Source organism: Mus musculus, chromosome 8, assembly GCF_000001635.26.
Source record: "Mus musculus strain C57BL/6J chromosome 8, GRCm38.p6 C57BL/6J".
Classification (NCBI taxonomy): domain Eukaryota; kingdom Metazoa; phylum Chordata; class Mammalia; order Rodentia; family Muridae; genus Mus; species Mus musculus.
This window is the reverse complement of record NC_000074.6, coordinates 123,055,984-123,075,636: the sequence shown is the minus strand read 5'-3', so window position 1 is coordinate 123,075,636 and position 19,653 is coordinate 123,055,984. Positions and strand designations below refer to the sequence as shown.

General features: G+C 46.6%; 1 protein-coding gene across 3 annotated transcripts in view; it reads right to left on the bottom strand.

Annotated features, from left to right (window-relative positions):
- Spg7 (SPG7, paraplegin matrix AAA peptidase subunit) overlaps positions 1 to 10,129 on the bottom strand; it is a 32,253-nt gene extending 22,124 nt beyond the window's left edge. For all 3 annotated transcript variants that reach the window (NR_157166.1, NM_153176.5, NM_001364435.1), the window contains exons 1-4: positions 9,928 to 10,129; positions 9,062 to 9,164; positions 5,172 to 5,261; positions 1,647 to 1,888 (exon numbers count right to left, since the gene is read on the bottom strand). Coding sequence is in view for 2 of the 3 variants with exons in the window: in NM_153176.5 (NP_694816.3) it covers positions 1,647 to 1,888; positions 5,172 to 5,261; positions 9,062 to 9,164; positions 9,928 to 10,110 (618 nt within the window). In the remaining variant the exon portion in view is untranslated. The remainder of the gene's footprint in view (positions 1 to 1,646; positions 1,889 to 5,171; positions 5,262 to 9,061; positions 9,165 to 9,927) is intronic.
- Between the last annotated feature and the right edge of the window lie 9,524 nt (positions 10,130 to 19,653).

The window sequence follows — 19,653 nt, the reverse complement described above, 5'->3', positions numbered from 1 at the left end:
GCTGGAAGAACAGGCTCATTCCAGTCAGTAGATACTGCCTGCGCCTGCAGTGTGATGTGGCTACATGAGCATGTAAGAGCGGGGTGACCTCTCAGTACATTATCCTGCACCCAACCTCAAGTAAAACATGAGAAGGAGATAAAAGAAAAAAAATCCAGGGTCCACTGGCTAAATGTGATAGCACATACCTTTAGTGTCAAAACTTGGGAGGCAGAGACAGCCGATTTTACATAGAAAGGTTCAGGCCAGCCAGAGATACAAATATTTAAGGCTCTAGCTTTAAAAAACAAAAGCCAAACAAAAAAGAGAGTCCTAATGAATCCTATACTCAAATAGTTTCAAGGCTCACTCAGAAATAACCAGGAAAGATGGACAAGAATCCTATCTTTTATTGTATTTGAGACAACAGCTTTCAGGACTTAGTAATGGTTACAGCACTGGGGGGAGACATAAGAAGGTCACTCTAGGAACATAAGCAGAGTATGGTGAGACTCACCTTCACTTTGGCTGTCCTCTGAAGTCAGTCTCTACAGCTTCAACTGACTACTCTCACCCTGGGGGTGGGGTACTTCTCTGCTCTCTAACACGGAGCCTCCTGCCAGATCTGAATCCTTCCCCTATCCCATACTCCTCCAGGGCTCATAGCCTGCTATGAGCACAACCCCTACTGCCTTACTGTTCTGAGTTCTAAACCCTCCCCAGTGTGTGTGTGTGTGTGTGTGTGTGTGTGTGTCTCATAACCCTCAAAGGGCAGAGCTGACTGTGGGGTCAGCAGGCCTCAGACTGACAGCTCATCATCTATTTTGCATCCATCCCTACCGACCATCCCCTTAAGAACTATGTCTCGCCGGGTGTGGTGGCGCACGCCTTTCTTTAATCCCAGCACTAGGGAGGCAGAGGCAGGTGGATTTCTGAGTTTGAGGCCAGCCTGGTCTACAAAGTGAGTTCCAGGACAGCCAGAGCTACACAGAGAAACCCTGTCTCAAAAAAACCAAAAAAAAAAAAAAAAAAAAAAAGAACTACTTACAGCAGCTCCTTGCCACCTCAGCTCTCCCAGACCCTCGGGACCTGAGACAAAGCTCCTCCCTTCTGACTTCCCTGCCAGTCCTGCACATGCCCAGATTAGCCCAGCACCACTTTAGGGCTGCAGGTGGTCTCATTTCCTTACCCCGAATATCAGGCAGATACTGTTTGGAATCAATTCTCGCTTATTTTCATCTCTTCCACGCTGAGCCGCCATCAGAGCTGTCTTTCAAGCCACGCAATCCTCTGACTACCTTCCTTAAGGTCCACCTTAACAGGCACAGCCCAAACCCTGCAGCAAACCCTATTCTGTACACATCTTATTCAAGACAACCAGACAAGCCCACGTTGAATGGTCTGATTGAAGAGGGGACACTTGCCAGGCAGTGGTAGCGCACACCTTTAATCCCAGCACATGAGAGGCAGAGGCAGACAGATTTCTGAGTTCGAGGCCAGCCTGGTCTACACAGTGAGTTACAGGACAGCAAGGGCTACATAGAGAAACCCTGTCTCAAACAAACAAACAAACAAACAAAAACAAGAAGAAGAAGGAGGAGGAGGAGAAGAAAAAAGGGGACACTCCCAATTTTCCCAGTCTTTCCAATGTATTCACCCCGACTCACAGGCCGCCCAAACACCACAGCTCCAGGATGCAGATAGACTTCCACCACATCACTCTCGGGCACCACCTGCACACGCTGCACCTCGCCTTTAGCCAGCATCTCGTTGACAAAGTCAGCCCAGGAAATACTGCCCCCACTTGTACTGAGGGAGTTCAGCAGGCTCATGACAAGAGCAATGATGAACAGGGTGCGCAGCCTCTCTCGGTACATCTGGTCTTCCCGCTCTTTTCGTCTCTTCTCTTCTGCAGGGAACACCGGGAGGAGAAGGCCATCAGGAGTCAGGCACACACGGGCTCACGTGGGCTCACACGGGCAGGCTCTCACTTCTCTCTCCCTCCTTAGGAACACTCAGGACCAGAGGGAAGGGTCTGTGTCCTAATGAATCCCGGGTAACTTGTTTTTTTTCAAGTTACCCTAGCCCTTGCATGGTGGAGCACACCTTTAATCCCAGCACTTGGAGACAGAGGCAAGATGATCTCTATGAGTTCAAAGCCATCCTGGTCTACACAGAGAGCTCCAGGACAGCCAGCAGTACACAGAGAGACCCCATTTCACTCCACCGCCAAAGGAGAGATACATTTGACAAATGCTACCCATGTGCTGTCTGCAGGCACTGGGACTTTATTCCCTGAAATCACTTCCGAGGAAGTAGTGGTCCCACTGCTAATGGCATGTAATAACTTTTAAAGTCAAAAGTCTTCCTAGGAACACCATGCTGTTGCCTTGTAGAGAAGGCTGCACTTCAAGTCCAGAAAAGTTGTAGGCACAGGCAGTGAAGTGTATGCTGTGAGCTACAGACCAACACAGCACCTGCAGCAGATGGGGGCTGTCAGGCATAGCTAGGACTTGCTCCCATCTGCCCCCAAAGTTAATATCTTCCTCATCCACTGAAGAGTACAATTCTCTCTCTACACAAACTCATTTATTGAAATGAGTAATATTTAAAAATAAACTGATATCAAGTGTAGTGGTACAGACCTTTAATCCCAGCACTTAGTAGGCAGAGGCAGAAGGATCAAAGGCTCTTTACTCTCAGCAGCTGCATACACAGGTACATGAATAATACCAACACTTGGGAGGAAGAGACAAATGGATCTATGTGTGTTCTGGCCAACAAGAGCTACATAGTAAGACCTGTCTCTAAAAACAAACCAAAAACCAAAACTCACAATCACATATGCTTCACACGCATTCTCTCTCACACACAGATAACTCCAGGGTTAGCAAGAAAGCTCAGCAAGTCAGGGCATTTGCTGCAAAGCCTCGCGACCTGGACCCACAAGCTGGATGGACAGAACCAACTCCCATAGCTGTTTTCCAATTTCTCCAAGCACACTGTGCCATGCATGCCCCTGCCCCATCAGACACAAATAAAAATAATAAAATGTAGAATACAGTCTAGAGACACGGTTCAGTGGCTCACAGCATGGGCTGTGCTTCCGAGGACGCAGCACCATGTGGCCGCTCACAACCATGCTACTCCAGTTCCAGGTCTGCATCCACTTCTGGCACTGCATGCCCAGGGTACACTGACAGACAGCAGACAAAACACCCATATGCAATAATTAAAGATGAAATATTTATCAGTAACACATTCCTGTAATGCCAGTAATTGGGAGGTGGTGAGCAGAAAATCAGGAGTTAAAGAAATCCTTGGTTACACAGTAAAAAATACCAAAATACCATAACAGAGCCAGGTGTGGTGGCACACACCTTTAATCCCAGCTCTCTGGAGTACTGATGCAGGTGGATCTCTGTGAGCCTGGTCTACACAGTATGTTCCAGGCCAACCAGAACTACACAGTGAAATTCTGTCTTAAAATAATAATAAGTAATATAAAAAAAAATCAATCAAAGTCAGACATGGCTGCATTTAGCTGCAAGCCCAGCACTTAGGAGTGGAAGAAGAGGCTCATGAGTTGGGAGAGTTGGTTTAATAGTTAAGCACTGGTTGCTCTTCTAGGAGACACAGGTTCAATTCCCAGTACCCACATGGCAGCTCACAACTGTTTGTAATTATAGTTCCAGGGTGCCCAACATTCCCACACAGATATGCGTGCAGGCAGACACTGATGCACATAAAATAAAAAATGCATATATATCATCCTCAACTACATAGTGAGTTCAAAAACTGCCAGGGACAGGCTGGAGAGACAGCCACTAAGATGAAACACCTATGTCTGAAACACAGTTGTGTTCACATACCCAGTTGTGTAAAGCTGAGCCTCCTCATGAAGACACCCTCATGTGGCCCTTTCCCCCAACTCCTCACCCGTCTAACAACCTCTAATCTAGTCATCATTTCAGTTATCTTCATCTTAGGAGACAGTACTGCTAAAATGGAGAATCATACAGAATATAATGCTTTGTAATCTCAGCACTCAGGAGGCTGAGGCCAAAGAACTGCTTCAAGTTTTAAGCCCACTTGGACTGCACAGTGGGCAGGCACGGATACACAGTAAGGTCTTGTCTAAAACAACAGCAAACAAAACAAAAACAATCTTAGTGAAAGAGAAGTGGCACAGATTCCCACTCCTAGTCAAGACCCTATCTGCAATGCATAGCTGCTGCAGAGGGAAATCAGTCTCCCCAGGGAGTGGCCGGGTATAAGCCACACGCCAGGGCTGGGCCAGGCCTGGGAAGTCAGCCAACCCAGGACAAACTATGTGTGTGTTCTGCTTTAAAAGAGAGAAAGAACATGAAGTTGGATAGATAGGAGGGAGGACCGAGGAAGAATTGGGGAAAAGGAAAGACTATGACCAAAAATACTTTGTACTGGGGCTGGAAAGATGGTTCAGTGGTTAAGAACACTGGCTGTTCTTCCAGAGGCCGGAGATTCCATTCCCAGCACCAACACGGCAGCTCACAACTGTCTGTAACTCCAGCTCTGTGGAATCTGATGTATTCACACAGATACATGCAGGCAAGCACCGATTGATTGATGATCATAAAATAAAAATAAATTATAAATATATATGTGTATATGTGTGTGTGTATATATATATATACATATATACATTTTATACTATATATGTATGTGTATAAATATATACACATACACATATATATATAGTATAAAATTCTCAAAAAATAAACAAAAACATAAAAAAATTTTTAAAAAATCAAAACAAGAGGCTAGAGAGATGGCTCAGTGGTTAAGAGCACTGGCTCCTCTTCCAGAGGACTAAGGTTCAATTCCCAGCACCCACATGGCAGCTCACAACTGCTGGAATTCAAGTACCAGGGGATCCAACATCTTCACACAGATATAGATGCACACAAACCACAAATGCCATAAAATTTATAAAATTTTTTAAATTAAAAACTTTATTAAAACAGGGCCGCAGAAGTCGGGCCACAGAGGCATCTCTAAAACAGAACAAAGGACCCAATAATCACAAAAGTAGGGCAGTTCACATGGGGACAGTGATCAACTGTGCCTTTCTTAATAAGCCTCGCCCTGCTAAGAGGAGAGCACAGGAGACACAAGAGGAGCAGGCGCACTGGAGCACAAGGCATGCATACCTTCATCATCTTCAGGGGTCTTGCCTTTGGGTTTATCATTGTCTTTATTCTTCTGCTTCATCCTTGAGGTGTTAAAATACAAAGTGCTACCTATAAGAAAAAAAAATAATCAAGTTGCACGAGAAAGTGGTCCACAAATAACATCACAACGGAAACTCAAAGCTCTGCTCTCAGAGTCGCTGCATCGGAGATATTACAGCATTCCCTTCTATGCATCGACACTATTACAGTGTCTGCTCATGATAGAATAATGAACTATTTATTAATGATTAGAGACAAGTATCTTTGCTATTTAAACTGGATAGCTAGCGGCTGGAACATACTTCTCTTGCAAGAGGACACCAAGTTTGGCAGATCACAGCCACCTGTAACTCTAGCTCCAAAAAAAAAAATCCAACACCTTCTTCAGGCCTCTGTGGGCACCTGGATACGGATACACACACACACACACACACACACACACACACACACACACACACACACACAGAGTTTTAAATCTTTAAATAGGGGCTGGAGAGATGACTCAGTAATTAAGAGCACTTGTTACTTTTGCACAAGGCCTGGGTTCAGTTACCAGCACCCACATAGGTGCTTACGGTTATGCATCTGTAACTTCAGACCCAGGGGATCCAACACCCTCTTCTGCCTGCTCAGGGCAGCAGGCACACATGTGGTACACACACAAACATAGAGGCAAAAACACTTACATACGTAAAATAAGTAAGCCTAGAAAATGTTTTACGATAAAACAACAAGCTGGCTAGCCAGGTACAGTAACCCATGCCTGTAACATAGCACTCTGAGGGCTGAGGCAGAGACTGAGGCTTAAATTCAAGGCCATGTGGGCTACAAAATAAGTTGTACTGAGCTACATGAGACTGTCTCCAGCCGGGCAGTGGTGGTGCATGCCTTTAATCCCAGCACTTGGGAGGCAGAGACAGGCAAATTTCTGAGTTCGAGGCCAGCCTGGCCTACAGAGTGACTTCCAGGACAGCCAGGGCTACACAGAGAAACCCTGTCTCAAAAAAAAAAAAAAAACAAAACAAAAAACAAACAAACAAAAAAAAAGAGACTGTCTCCAAAAAGGAAACAAAAACAAAAAATATTTTTTTAAAATTGTCTTCTCTGAGAGAAAAAAAAATTACAGGATGTAGGTCAGTGGTAGAATACGTGCTGGGTTTAATCCCTAAACACACACACACACAAGTTACAGACATAAGTTTGAAAATATCATGCGTGAACAGAGAATGATGTAAATCTGCTTTGAGTTTATACAGATACATGACACAATGGTGTTGGCATCTGTGGTAACAGCAGCAGCCCCCTTGCCATTGCCAAGGACAGGCTGGCAGAAGGTGGCACGCACACCAGGAAAGGCCTGGGTTTGTCCAAAGTCTCAACAGATCAGAGAGAAAAGTCACCACGGCATCAAGTCTGTTTCTTCTTAAAATAAATAAATAGTTTTAGCCAGGTGTGGTAGCATATGCTTTTAGCACTTGGGACTCAGAGGCAGGCAGATCTCTTGAGTTTGAGGCCAGCCTGGTCTACAAAGCAAGTCCCAGGACAGCCAAGGAGATAGAGAAACCCCATTCCAGATAAAAAAAAAAAAAAAACAACCCAAATGAACAAAAAATTAAAAATTGATTAAAAAAACTAAAACCAATTTTTTTTCTGAGTGTTTCGCCTGCCTGCTTGTATGTGTATCATACACGCCTATTCCTATGGAAGTCAGAATCCAGAGTCCCAGACTGTTGTGAGCTGCCCCAAGTGGGTGCTGGGAACTAAACTCAGCTCTTCTGGAGAGGAGTAGATGTTCTTAACCTATGAGCCACAGTTCCAGCCCCAAGTCTAGTTTTCTTCATAAAGACTTTAGCAGCTTGTCAGGTGTGGTATCACACGCCTTCAATCCCAGCACTTGGAAGGCAGAGGCAGGCAGATCTCTGTGAGTTCAAGGCCAGCCTGGTCTACAGAGTGAGTTCTAGGGCAGCCAGGGCTACATAAGAAACCCTGACTCAAAAACAAACAATCAGAAGCAAAACTGCCTTCCTCCCGCTAGAAGTCAACACTGAAGTTCTGGCAGGAGAGGTGTATTATGTGTCCGATTTACATCAGTCACAGAGCAGGGGAAGAAATTCAAATGAAACTCAGCAGGTGAGCCCACTGCCAACACAGGCTGTTCCCTTCAAGTTAGGGTCGAGGCATTCCACTGTTCCTCATTCCAACTGGGCAACAAACCCGAATGTCCTTTGAGCTAAAGCAGAGGGTCTGTAGAATTTTAATCCCAGCATTGGGGGGCAGAGGCAAGACCTGAGTTTGAGGACAGCCTGGTCTACAGAGTTCCAGAACAGCCAGGGCTACACAGAGAAACCCTGTCTCCTAATAATTAAATAACTTGTTTGTTTTAAAAAGCAATCCAGAAAGAACAACAGCAACAACAATGGAACTTAATGTTTTATTTATTTTTTAAGATAAAGTGATTTTCATATGTGGGTGTTTTGCACGTACGGCTGTATACTGTGTGTGCAGCACTCGTGAAGGCCAGAAAAAGGGGTTGGATCCTCTGGAGTAGGCATTACAGATGGTTGTGAGCTGCCATATGGGTTCTGGGAACCAAACCTGGTTCCTCTGGAAAAGTAGCTCTTAACTGCTGAGCCATCTCACTAGGCCACACCACTTAGATTTTGTAAATGAGGGCTAATAACATGGTTCAAGATGCAGAGGGACTTTCTGCCAAGCTTCATGACCTCAATTTAATTCCTAGAACCCACAGGGAGTATCCCTGCACTCTGTGTGCTCACGCTCTCTCTCTCTTTCTGTCTGTCTGTCTCTCTCTCTCTCTGTCTCTCTCTCTGTGTCTCTGTCTGTCTCTGTCTCTGTGTCTCTCTCTGACACACACACACACACACACACACACACACACACACACACGGGGTGGGGGGCGGGGAAACAAAATAAAACACTTAAAGTGAGCAAAGAGAAGTCTAGGCCTGGTAGCACATACCTGTAATCCCAGCACCTGGAGGGTGAGAACAGGAGGATTCTAAGTTCAAGGCCAGGCTGGACTGCAAATTAATGCCTTGTTTCAAGAAAACAAAACCAAACAAACCAGTCTGCAACCCCCAGGTGAGGAGTGGGGTCTCACGTGCTCCCATTGGGAAGGGACAGGCAGGATGATCAAGGAGTGCTCACAGCCCCTAGCTATACATTTCACTTCAGATTATCCATAACAGGGCTAACATAGCTCACAGCACAAAGAACCAAAGGTTACAATGAAAATATAGCTTAGTTGTTAGAGTACTTGCTTACCATGCCCAAAGTCCTGAGTTCAATCCCTAGCTTCACATAACACTGGACAGAGTGGTACATACCTGTAACCTCAGGACTGAAGAGGGTCACAAGTTCAGGTGTTTTGTTTTTTAAAAGAATCAAAGGTACTCTTAGTGGCTGGGTGTTCCTAGTCTTCTGGTCAGTGTCTAACTAGTGACGTTCTCCTATGTCACTTGTCACCTGCCAAGGAGCCTCCACTCTTAGACTAGAGTGCATGCACACAGCCTGAGATGGTGGATGCTGCTGCACACACAGCATGGCCTTCTGCTCCTAGGCTACTCTACTGAACATCACAGCGAGCCCTGCTCACTGCAGCAAGTGCTGTGCTCTCAGACAACATAAAACCTTTTGTTTTTTTGGGTGGGGGGTGGGGGTGAGCAGGGGGCCAGCAGGGTTTCACTAGCTAGTTCTGCCTGACCTCCAACTGGCAGCCCCTGTTTTAGTGCTGAGATTACAGGCATGTAAGACCTGGTTTGTTTGGTTTTGTCCTCTTCCACTATGCTCTTATAGGACTACAGTAAAACCTGTGTCCCTCAGTAATGGACCATGCAATGCATACACACCTGAAAGCGGCCACAGTCTGACTGCATTTGGAACTATATGCTGTTTCAGTAACAATCCGCTAATACCTTCAAAGCTAGGGGTCAGTATTCGCAATAGCAAACTCTGTAAAAAGAGAAAAAGACCGAGGTAACACTAAGACCATATACCACAACAACACAGGCCTAATCAAAGTCCTTGCCTAGCATGCAGAAAGCTATGGATTTGATCCCCAGTACCTCCTTAAAACTGGGTACAGTGGCGCATGCATGTAATCCCAGCACTTGGGAGGGGATGCAGGAGCATCAAAAGTTCAAAGTCATCTTCAACTGTGTATTGAGAATCTCTCCCTCCTCGGTTTCCATCCTAGAACTGCCTCCCAAGAAGGGGAGGGGCCAAGGGAAAGTGTCAATCAACTCCATCAATGAATTTCACTGGACTCAGCCACAAAACAAAACAAAAAAACCGAAGAAACAAAAGTCAATTAACTTTCACCCACAGCCCAGTTTGAGTCTCCAATTCACAATCTTCCTGGCCTCGTCCTACCAGCAAATACTGAAATTGCAAGTGTGCACCACCTATGTGGGCAAAAGGATCGGGAGTCCAAGGGCTGCTCCGAGTACACATGAACGCCTGCCTCCAGACCAGAAAGAAGAGGACGGAAAGGCACGGGTGACCAGGACTCAGTTTGAAGCCGCCAGGGACAGTGATACAGGGCGTCTCTCTCACACACGCCAGGGAGAGACGAACCACCCGAGGCAGATGCTGCCTCCCGTCCCGGGGAGCCCACAGCAGCCATCCTCCTGCGGAAGAGCGAGGTGCAGGCGCACTTCCGGTCGGCGCGGACCGACCCGCCACACCCGCCGCCGCCGGGCTCCGAGCGGGTTACCTGAGGCGCGTGGCCTCCAGCCGCAGCCGGGCCAACCGGAGTCCCGCGGGCCGCGTACGGCCGCCTGGCCCCAGCCCCGGACGAGAGGCCTGGGCCCCTGCCTGAGAGCAGGCCCCACAGCCGTCGGGGCCGGGGCTCCGGGCCGGGGCGGAGCCCGCGAAGCAGCAGCAAGGCGGCCGCCATGGTGCCGAAAGCGGCGCCTGCGCAGTGCGGCTCCGGCCGCCCTAACGGTCAGGTTTTTGAGGGCGGCCTCCCTTTGCGCTTGCGCGGGGTTGAAGGTCGCGCGCTCCTGGCGACGCCTGCGCGGTCCGAACCGTCTGGTATCCGCAAGGTTAGCTGCGAAACCTCGAGAGTCAGCAGGGTGCGCAGCGCGAAAGCTAGCAGCCCGCAGCCTGCGGGTTCACGTAGAGACAGGCTACGGTTACCCGGTATTTTTCTCTCTTGTGTTTTATTAACAGTCCAAGTTGCGGTTTCCAGTACTTGGCAAGTGGATACACGATTCGCTTTTCACGTTATCTCTTTCTTTGGGGTGCGATTTGGTGGTTCCTGTTGGCCACTTCCGTCCTTCCTGTACGTATTTATTTTGTTGTTTCTCTGTGTGGTGCTAGCTGTCCTCTCGCTGTAGACCAGACTGACCTCGAACTCGGAGATCCACCTGCCTCTTGGTTTTGGTTATTTGTTTTTTTAAATACAGTATCGCTGTGCAACAGTCTGGCTTCAAACTCAAGCTCCGTCTCCTGTGTGCCGGCCTGACAAGAATGAACCAGTTTTTCTGAACATCAGAGATCCGGGGGATGCCCCTGGCTGGCTACAGAATCAACTTAGAGCCAGTGGTGTGTGAGACCACAGGGCAGCAGCTACATACAGAGTAGGAAAACGGTGCCCTCAATCTTAGAGAGGGAGGGAGGGGGGCTCCTAAAGTCGGAACTGGAGGGGCTGGAGAGATGGCTCAGCTGTTAAGAGCACTGGCTGCTCTTCCAGAGGATCCAGGTTCAATTCCCAGCACCCACATGGCAGCTCATGACCATCTGTAACTCCAGTTCCAGGGGATTCGACAACCTCCCACAGACATACATGCAAGCAAAACACCAGTGCACATTAAATAAAACATTTAAAGTGGTGATTGGACCCGTGTCCTCTGGAAGAGCAGACAGTGCTCTTAACCACTGAGCCATCTTTCCAGACCCCTCCCCCCCTTATAGCCATTAGTGGTCTACTACCCATTTCTCCAACTCCCTTAGCATCAGGCAACCACTAGCATTCTTTGTTCCTGTGGACTGTGTTTATGACCAAATTAAGAGCCCCCTTAATTATACTCACTGCCCCTGAGGAGCACCCGTCATCCCGAGCTTCATACCATTTGGCTTTGACAGTTCATTTGTGCAGAGACAGAAGGGAGAGCTTGCTGTCCCACCCATGGACAGCTGCAATCCCAGGCCTGGGCAGGGCCACTGAAGCTCTGAGTCCTGCTAGTCCATGCCAGGCTGGTGCCTGGTAGTCTAACTGCAGAAAGCCCCCAAAGCAGTCTCGGTGCCTTTCCTTCCACTCCATGTCTTTCTGTACTCTCCAAGTCCCTTAACACTAAATAATTCAAACAATAAGCCTTCTCGGTGCTGACTGGTGCCTGGCTTCATGTCAAGCAAACTCTCTGAAGTAAATAAATAAATAAAAATTATCTTACTATGTAGTCCTAGCCAGTCTCAAACTCACAAGAGATCTCCCTGCCCCTGCCCCCTCAGGGCTGGATCAAAGGCATGCACACACCGTGCCACGCAGAAGTGAAAGTTTAAATCATTTAATTGTATGGGCTGAGTGTTTTACCTGCTTATATGTAAGTGTATATGTGCCAGCCTGGTGCCCTCAGAGGTCTGAACGTGACATTGAATGCCCTGGAACTGGAATTTTAGGTGATTGTGAACCCCCGGGTGGTGCTGGGGATCAATCTGGGTCCTCCAAAAAAGCAACACGCGTCCATCTCTCCCGCTCCGTAAATATTTTAGTTCATTTCTATACGTGTGGATGTTTTGCCTGCATGCAAGGCACCTAGTGTGTGCCTGGTGCTTAGGGAGGCTAGAAGAGGGCATCAGATCCCCTGGCACTGGAGTTACAGATGGTTGCGAGATGCCATGTGGGTGCTGGGAATTAAACCCAAGTCCTCTGGAAGAGCAGCTGGTGCTCTAAACCACTGAGCCATGTCTCTAGCATTTGAAGTAAAGAGTGTATTTTACAGATTTAGAAAAAAATAGAGCCAGGAGTAACAGTTGTGCACCAAGCACTCTGGAGGTGGATAGAGGGTACTGTCTTCAGTGTAAGTGAGCCGGCCCATCTTGGGAAAAGTGTTTCCTCAAGATTAAATAAACAACTAAAAATGAAAAATATTTTAAGACAATTTTTAAAAACAGGCTAGGGAACTGGCCCTGTGAACAAAGGGCGTGGTGGGAAGCCTTCCATGTAAATTCAGTCTCCAGAAAGGATGGAAAGTCCACACGCATTGCAAAATCTGTCATCCCAGCCTCCTTCCACAAGGAGACGAGATCAGCTTATAACCGCGAGCTTTTCCACCTGTGCCCCAGTTCCCAAATAACTCAAAGGCTTAACATTAATAATAAATGCCTAGGCCATAAGCTAGCTCGTTCCCCAGCTAACTCTTAAGTTAATATCCCGTTTATTCTAACCTGAGTTCCACCTCGTGGCTGGCTTCCTCTCCTCAGCTTCTTGTGCCCATGTCCTCCGTGTTCCAGTGGTGAGAAAGCCACCTGCCTGGCTCTCTCTCCACTGGAAGTCCCGCCTTCTAATCCTGCCTCAGCTTATTGACCATCGGCTTTGTATAGACAGGTGGTGCTTCCACACAGTACACAGGAGATTAGCCCTACATCTCCCCCTTTTAGTACAATAAAAGTCTCTTTCTCTAACTTCAATAAGCTGCATATAATAAGAACAATTATGCCTTTAATCCCAGCACTTGGGAGGCAGAGACAGGCGGATTTCTGAGTTCAAGGCCACCCTGGTCTACAGAATGAGTTCCAGGACAGCCAGGGCTACATAGAGAAACCCTGTCTCAAACAAACAAACAAACAAAAAACGAATTATGAAAACTATCAGGTAAGATTACATTCACAATGTCCAGTCCAAATGCATTTAGCAAACTTGGAGAAAGTATTCCACTCTCTACCCCACCGTGGTGAGTTCAAACTTCTCTACTTAAATCATCTCCTATCATAACTTGGGTTTATCAACCCATAAATATCTTTTTGGACCTTTAAACATTTTCTTAAATCCTAAACAACTTAAGGTTAATGGTGAGACTCTATCTAGTCTTCAACCCCATCAAAAACCTGTGACAGGTGAATATTAGCCACATAAACAGGAAGTGCAGAGCAAGCAGCTCACAAAACTGTAGAACTGACAGCAGTCGTTAGCTCCCTGGACAGTCACCACCACACTTCTGCAGTGTTGCGGCACCGTCTCTAGGCTTTAGACCCAGGATAAATGGCAGACTTTTTGTGAAGCAGGAGTCAGGAAGGACTGCTAGCCCTGTCTTAGCAAAGCATGGCAGTAGACTTCCCTGCATTGTCTGCCCACAGCTTGGACAGCATTCTGTCTGAAGGGAGGCAGAGCTAGCTTGGCATGTTTGAAGCAAACTGTATGGAGGTTCTTCAATCTTTATCACCCACTTTCATGTAGTGTGGGGTGCTGCCAGGGGCGGGCAGGTCTCACTGCCAGTGACATGGAGTGTGGGGTGCTGCCAGGGGCGGGCAGGTCTCACTGCCAGTGACATGCAGTGTGGGTGCTGCCAGGGGCGGGCAGGTCTCACTGTCAGTGACATGGAGTGTGGGTGCTGCCAGGGGCGGGCAGGTCTCACTGTCAGTGACATGTAGTGTGGGTGCTGCCAGGAGCGGGCAGGTCTCACTGTCAGTGACATGGGGTGTGGGTGCTGCCAGGGGCGGGCAGGTCTCACTGCCAGTGACATGTGGTGTGGGTGCTGCCAGGGGCGGGCAGGTCTCACTGTCAGTGACATGGGGTGTGGGTGCTGCCAGGGGCGGGCAGGTCTCACTGCCAGTGAGGCCTTTTATTTTCTTATTGTTTTTAAAATAAGCTTTGTTGGTTTGTTTGTTTGTTTTGGCTTTTAAGCACATTTATTCATTTTGGTAGAAAAAGAAGACAGGAAAGAGTGAATTTATTCCCACAGTAGGACACCAGAATAGTTTTCTTTTTTCTTACAGAGTTGTAAGATCAAAGTCTGCAAAGAATGGCTTGCCTCTCCTCTTTTTTTTTTTTTTAATTAGGTATTTTCTTCATTTACATTTCCAGTGCTATCCCAAAAGTCCCCCATACCCTCCCCCACCCACTCCCCTACCCACCCACTCCCCTACCCACCCACTCCCCTACCCACCCACTCCCCTACCCACCCACTCCCCTACCCACCCACTCCCACTTTTTGGCCCTGGTGTTCCCCTATACTGAGGCATATAAAGTTTGCACAACCAATGGGCCTCTCTTTATAAACATTGTTTTAAAGATTTATTTATTTATTATATGTAAGTACACTGTAGCTGTCTTCAGACACACCAGAAGAGGGCATACGATCCCATTACAGATGGTTGTGAGCTACCATGTGGTTGCTGGGATTTGAACTCAGGACTTCCAGAAGAACAGTGAGTGCCCTTAATGACTGACCATCTCTCTAGTCCCAGAAAGGCCTTTTATTAATAAAACATCTTTAAATGCCATATTCTGTTTTGAAGACTATAGTAAATCTGAATAATCAAAACTTGCTTGTTTCTAGATATTTACTACTATCTGATTAATTTTGAAAACATCTACAAGAGAATAAATAAAGCTCATTTCTGTAATTAACTAAACTAGTACCTAACATGAACATAAATTCGATTAGCTGACTACTAACTTTGTGTTTCTTAGTTATCCTAAACAGTTTGTAATAACAGCTTTCAAAAGGACTAGGATGTAACATTGCATTTTTCATTAATATATTTATTCACTTTACAGATCAATTGCAGCCCCGTACCCTCCTCTTTTCCCAATCTCATCCTTACAAATCTCCCCCATCCCCTCTTCTTGGGTCCACCCTGCCCTGGGACATCTGGTCCAACAGGACTAAGCACATCCTCTCCCACTGAGGCCACGCAGTCCAGTTAGGGGAACGGCATCCAATGGCAGGCAACCGAGTCAGAGACAGCCCCCGTTCCAATTGTTAGGATCCCAAATGAAGACCAATCAGCACATCTGCTACAAATGTGTAAGGGTCGAGGACCAGCCCTGCATGCTCTTCAATTGGCGGTTCAGTCCTGTAAGCCATGCAGGCTAAGGTTAGTTGGTTCTGTAGGTCTTCTTGCAGTGTTTTTGACTCCTCTGGCTCGCTCAATTCTATCCCCCACCCTTCCATAAGCTCTGCCTGATGTTTGGCTGTGGTCTCTACATCTGTTTCCATCAGCTACTGGATGAAGCCTCTCAGGAGACAGTTCTGCTAGTGTCAGGGGTTGGCTCTCACACATGGGATGGGTCTCAGGTTGGTTGGTTGGCTGTTCCCTCCATCTCTGCCCCATCTTTTCCCCTGGACACCTTGTAGGCGGGGCAGACTTTGGGCTGAAGCTTCTGTGGGTGGCTGATGCCCTCCTCTCTGCACTACAAGTCCCACCTGGCCATCACTGCGTTTTAAAATGAGCTGCATAGGTGCAACACGATATACAAGAGTTAAAACATGTCTGTACCAAAGATAATCCTAAGCCTGTCTCAATATACAGAGTCCGTAACAAGTGTAAAATAGTTGATTTACTAGTGTTCCTTAATCTAAAAGTAGATTCAACAATTTACCCTGTTACTCTGCTATGCCTATTACCCCCTTTTTTTCTTTTATCCCATCTCCCCCTTCCCTTTCCCCTTAACACTAGACAGAGGAGAAAGAAGGGTAGAGGAAAGAAAGAAAGAGAAAAGAGATCCCTGAATCCAACCTCCCTTACTTTGTTTCCTCCCTGATGAAGGCCATAACTACTTATAACCACTCCTCTTAAATGATGACAAACATCCATCAACCACCGAATGTCCAAAAACCAATCACCCAACTCTTGGGAATGGGGTGTCATTCTCTAAAATTGCTTCCTGCTGTCTGGGGACTGCATCTCTTTGGGGAGGGGGCGTTCTAAGAAAATTGGGATATTAGTCAGTTTTAGGAAAGCTAGCTGTAACATTTGCTGTCCAGGCTCTGTGTGATGTGAAAGTGCAGAGCTTAACTGAAGTCCTGACTGGAACTGTGAGAGGCTTGAACAAATGGAGCCAACCACTTAGAAGCTGTCCTGGAAGCAAGTTTTTTTTTTTTTTTTTTTTTTTAAAGACTTATTTATTTATTATTATATGTAAGTACACTGTAGCTGTCTTCAGACACACCAGAAGAGGGAGTCAGATCTTGTTACGGATGGTTGTGAGCCACCATGTGGTTGCTGGGATTTGAACTCTGGACCTTCGGAAGAGCAGTCGGGTGCTCTTACCCACTGAGCCATCTCACCAGCCCCCCTGGAAGCAAGTTTTGATGAAACAGCTATTCACACACACGCTGAGGTTGGATCAAGCAGGATGTTGGAATAAATGTGTCTCAGCATCTCAGCATTCTTCTCAGGATCCTCGAGGGAAACTCTTGTCCAGGCCGCTGTAAGTTCCTTGGTGTCTGGTTGTTTTTCTCTGAGAACATAGACACTCTCAAAGGTGATAGACATTTCTGCATCAGCACATGGATGGATGTGCAGTGTGCACTCCAGCTCATGGTGGTTCCCTGCTCTTTGTTTGAGCGGGTAAGGCATCTATCTATAAGTTCATTTGGACTGAATAATCAAAGTGCGAGATAAAACTTCATCCATGCCATGTGAAAGGATGACATATGTCCTGAGGTCTCTGTAGCCAACAAGATTTATTGGCTATGCATAACTGAAGTCCTGGCTGGAGACATTCATATCTTAGCCAGTCTCAGAGCTGTTCCCATGTAAAGGGGTCAACATAAACTTTACCTGTTTTGTTGTTATTCTTGGGTTTCTTCCTTTATGTATGCTGCATAGATCTTCATGAGGCCTCTGCCCATCAAATCTAAACTTTATTAATTTGGATAAAATCCATAGTTTCTTTCCTCCTGTTGAAACAAAGGCAAAGCCGGCACACACCTTTGATCCCAGCAATCACGAAGCAAAGGCAGGCATGTGAGTTTGAGGCCAGCCTGATCTACAGAGCTAGTTCCAGGACAACCAGAGCTGCACAGAAAAACCCTGACTTGAAAAACCAAAAAGAATAAACCAACTAAAATGAAAAAAAAGGGCAAAACCTCTTCCCCAACAAAACACATTTCTTGCCTTCCATTCTGAAGTTATAATATCCTTAAAACTGGCTGTTCTAATTCCTAAGGGTTTTTCATAACCCAGTGTCTCTCAGCAGTTGTGTTGTCTGTCTCATTGACATTTAACAAATTTAAAGTCAATAAGGCATTATTTAATCTATGGGAGATCCCATATCCCCCTTTTGTTCTTTGAACGTGTCCTTTCAAGTGTAGTTATTTTTTACAATTATCTAACCTGTAGGTACGTAAGCTATATCTGTAACATTTTCTATGCCATATTGTTTAAAATGTTGTTGCGCTTTCCTGGATTGGCTACACATGATGGATTATCATCAGCTTCGCTCTGTAGAGGCCTCTCCAAGACGGCCATCACCTGTAATAAGTGTACAATCTCAGAGTCGGCCTTTTCAGAACTGAGGGCAGAAGCCCATTGGAATTCTGAATATGGATCAGCAGTATGATGTATTAACACATGTACATATTTTAATTTTTCAAACTCTACAAGATAAGTGATGTCATGTATGACATCACTCGAAGATGACTTTCATCTGGAAGTACCTTTTTGGCTGCCCTCATAGGTTCCAGACTGTATTCTTTTTTTTTTTTAAAGATTTATTTATTTATTATATGTAAGTACACTGTAGTTGTCTTCAGACACACCAGAAGAGGGCATCAGATCTTGTTACAGATGGTTGTGAGCCACCATGTGGTTGCTGGGATTTGAACTCAGGACCTTTGGAAGAGCAGTCAGTGCTCTTAACCCCTGAGCCATCTCACCAACCGACTGTATTCTTCTGAAGTTCTCTATTCTGATGAAGCCACTTTCTCTGATCTATGGCCTCCATCCTAGCATTAAATTTTTGGTTGTCTCTTTCTCTAAGTCTACCTTCTCTCTGATCTCTCTTTAAAAGGAGATATAAAATTGTAATTGTTACTGAAAAATAATTATTTGTATTTGGAAAAGCAAGACAAACCATATGGGATCCAGATGTGCTGTGTCATTGAGTTTCTCTCCATTTTTACCATAGAAAATATTTTTCTTTTTTCAAGCTCTAATTCTTTCCTTCCTTCAGAGACTTTCCCCCTATGACTTTCTATATTCGATTTCTTTTCAGCACTTAGCACAATTTCAAAGATAACTACCTGGTCAGAGGCTTGTGTCTGGGCTTGGATGTCTTTTCTGTTGGCCCCGGTGCTCCTTCCGTGGTTCAGTTAGCACCCTGTTGTTGGTGCCCAGCAATGTCCACTCATCTTGGTCTAGGGTTTTCCAACCCTGGCCAGGCCTCCCTGACCCATCACGCTTCTTCGCAGCTTCAGGCCTTCACCTGCAGGCACCTGCAGGTAGTCTCAGGCCCACATGCCCTACCACACTGGGCATCGAGCTGGGGATGCAGTCGGCCCGGACTGGTCTGCTATTTCCCATGGGCCTTTGGCTTCCCAGAGCAGCACGTGCCCTGAGGATCTGGTTCCCCCATCTATCAACTGCTCACAGCACCCCCTGTCCCCAGCAGCCAGCCACACTGCACCTCAAGGGGGAAAGTGGCTGGCGTCTCCACATACAGCCTCTCTGCAGCTTCCTGCCCACCCTGTCCGCTGGACTTGAGCTGCTCCGCTCACAGCTCACACAGCAGTCTGCCCACCACCACAGAATGGCTAAACCGCCCTTCCCCGTGGCGTCTCGGGCTCTAAGCCTAGATTCTAAGAACGTTAGGTGCCAATTATAACTTTGGGCTTTTCCACCCACACACAGTTCCCAAATAACAACTCAAAGGCTTAATATTATTAATACATTCCTAGGCCATAAGCTAGCTCGTTCCCCAGCTAACTCTTAAGTTAATATCCCATTTATTCTAACCTGAGTTCAGCTACGTGGCTGGCTTCCTCTCCTCAGCTTCTTGTTCCCACGTCCTCCGTGTTCGAGTGGTAAAACAGCCACCTGCCTAGCTCTCTCTCCACTGGAAGTCCCGCCTTCTAATCCTGCCTCAGTTTATTGACCATCAGCTTTGTATAGACAGGTGGTGCTTCCACACAGTACACAGGAGATTAGCCCTGCATCACCTGGAAACAAGGCTTGCTAGAAGTCTAGAAGCCCATGTAAGTTTGCGGGTCAGCTAACCTGGGAGGGATGTCTCAGTGGTAGAATGGAGAGATCCTGCCTCAAAAACTAGGTGGAAAATACGGGACTGGAGGGATGGTTCAGGGTCAAGAGCATTAGCTGTTCTTTCAGATGACCAGGGTTCAATTGGCCACACCCACGCAGCAGCTCTCAACTGTCTATACCTCCAGTTCTAGGGCATATACTGCCCTCTTTCTGTCTCTATTGGCACCAGACATTTATGTGGTACACATATATACATACAGGAAAACAAATGTACACATAAGATAATTTA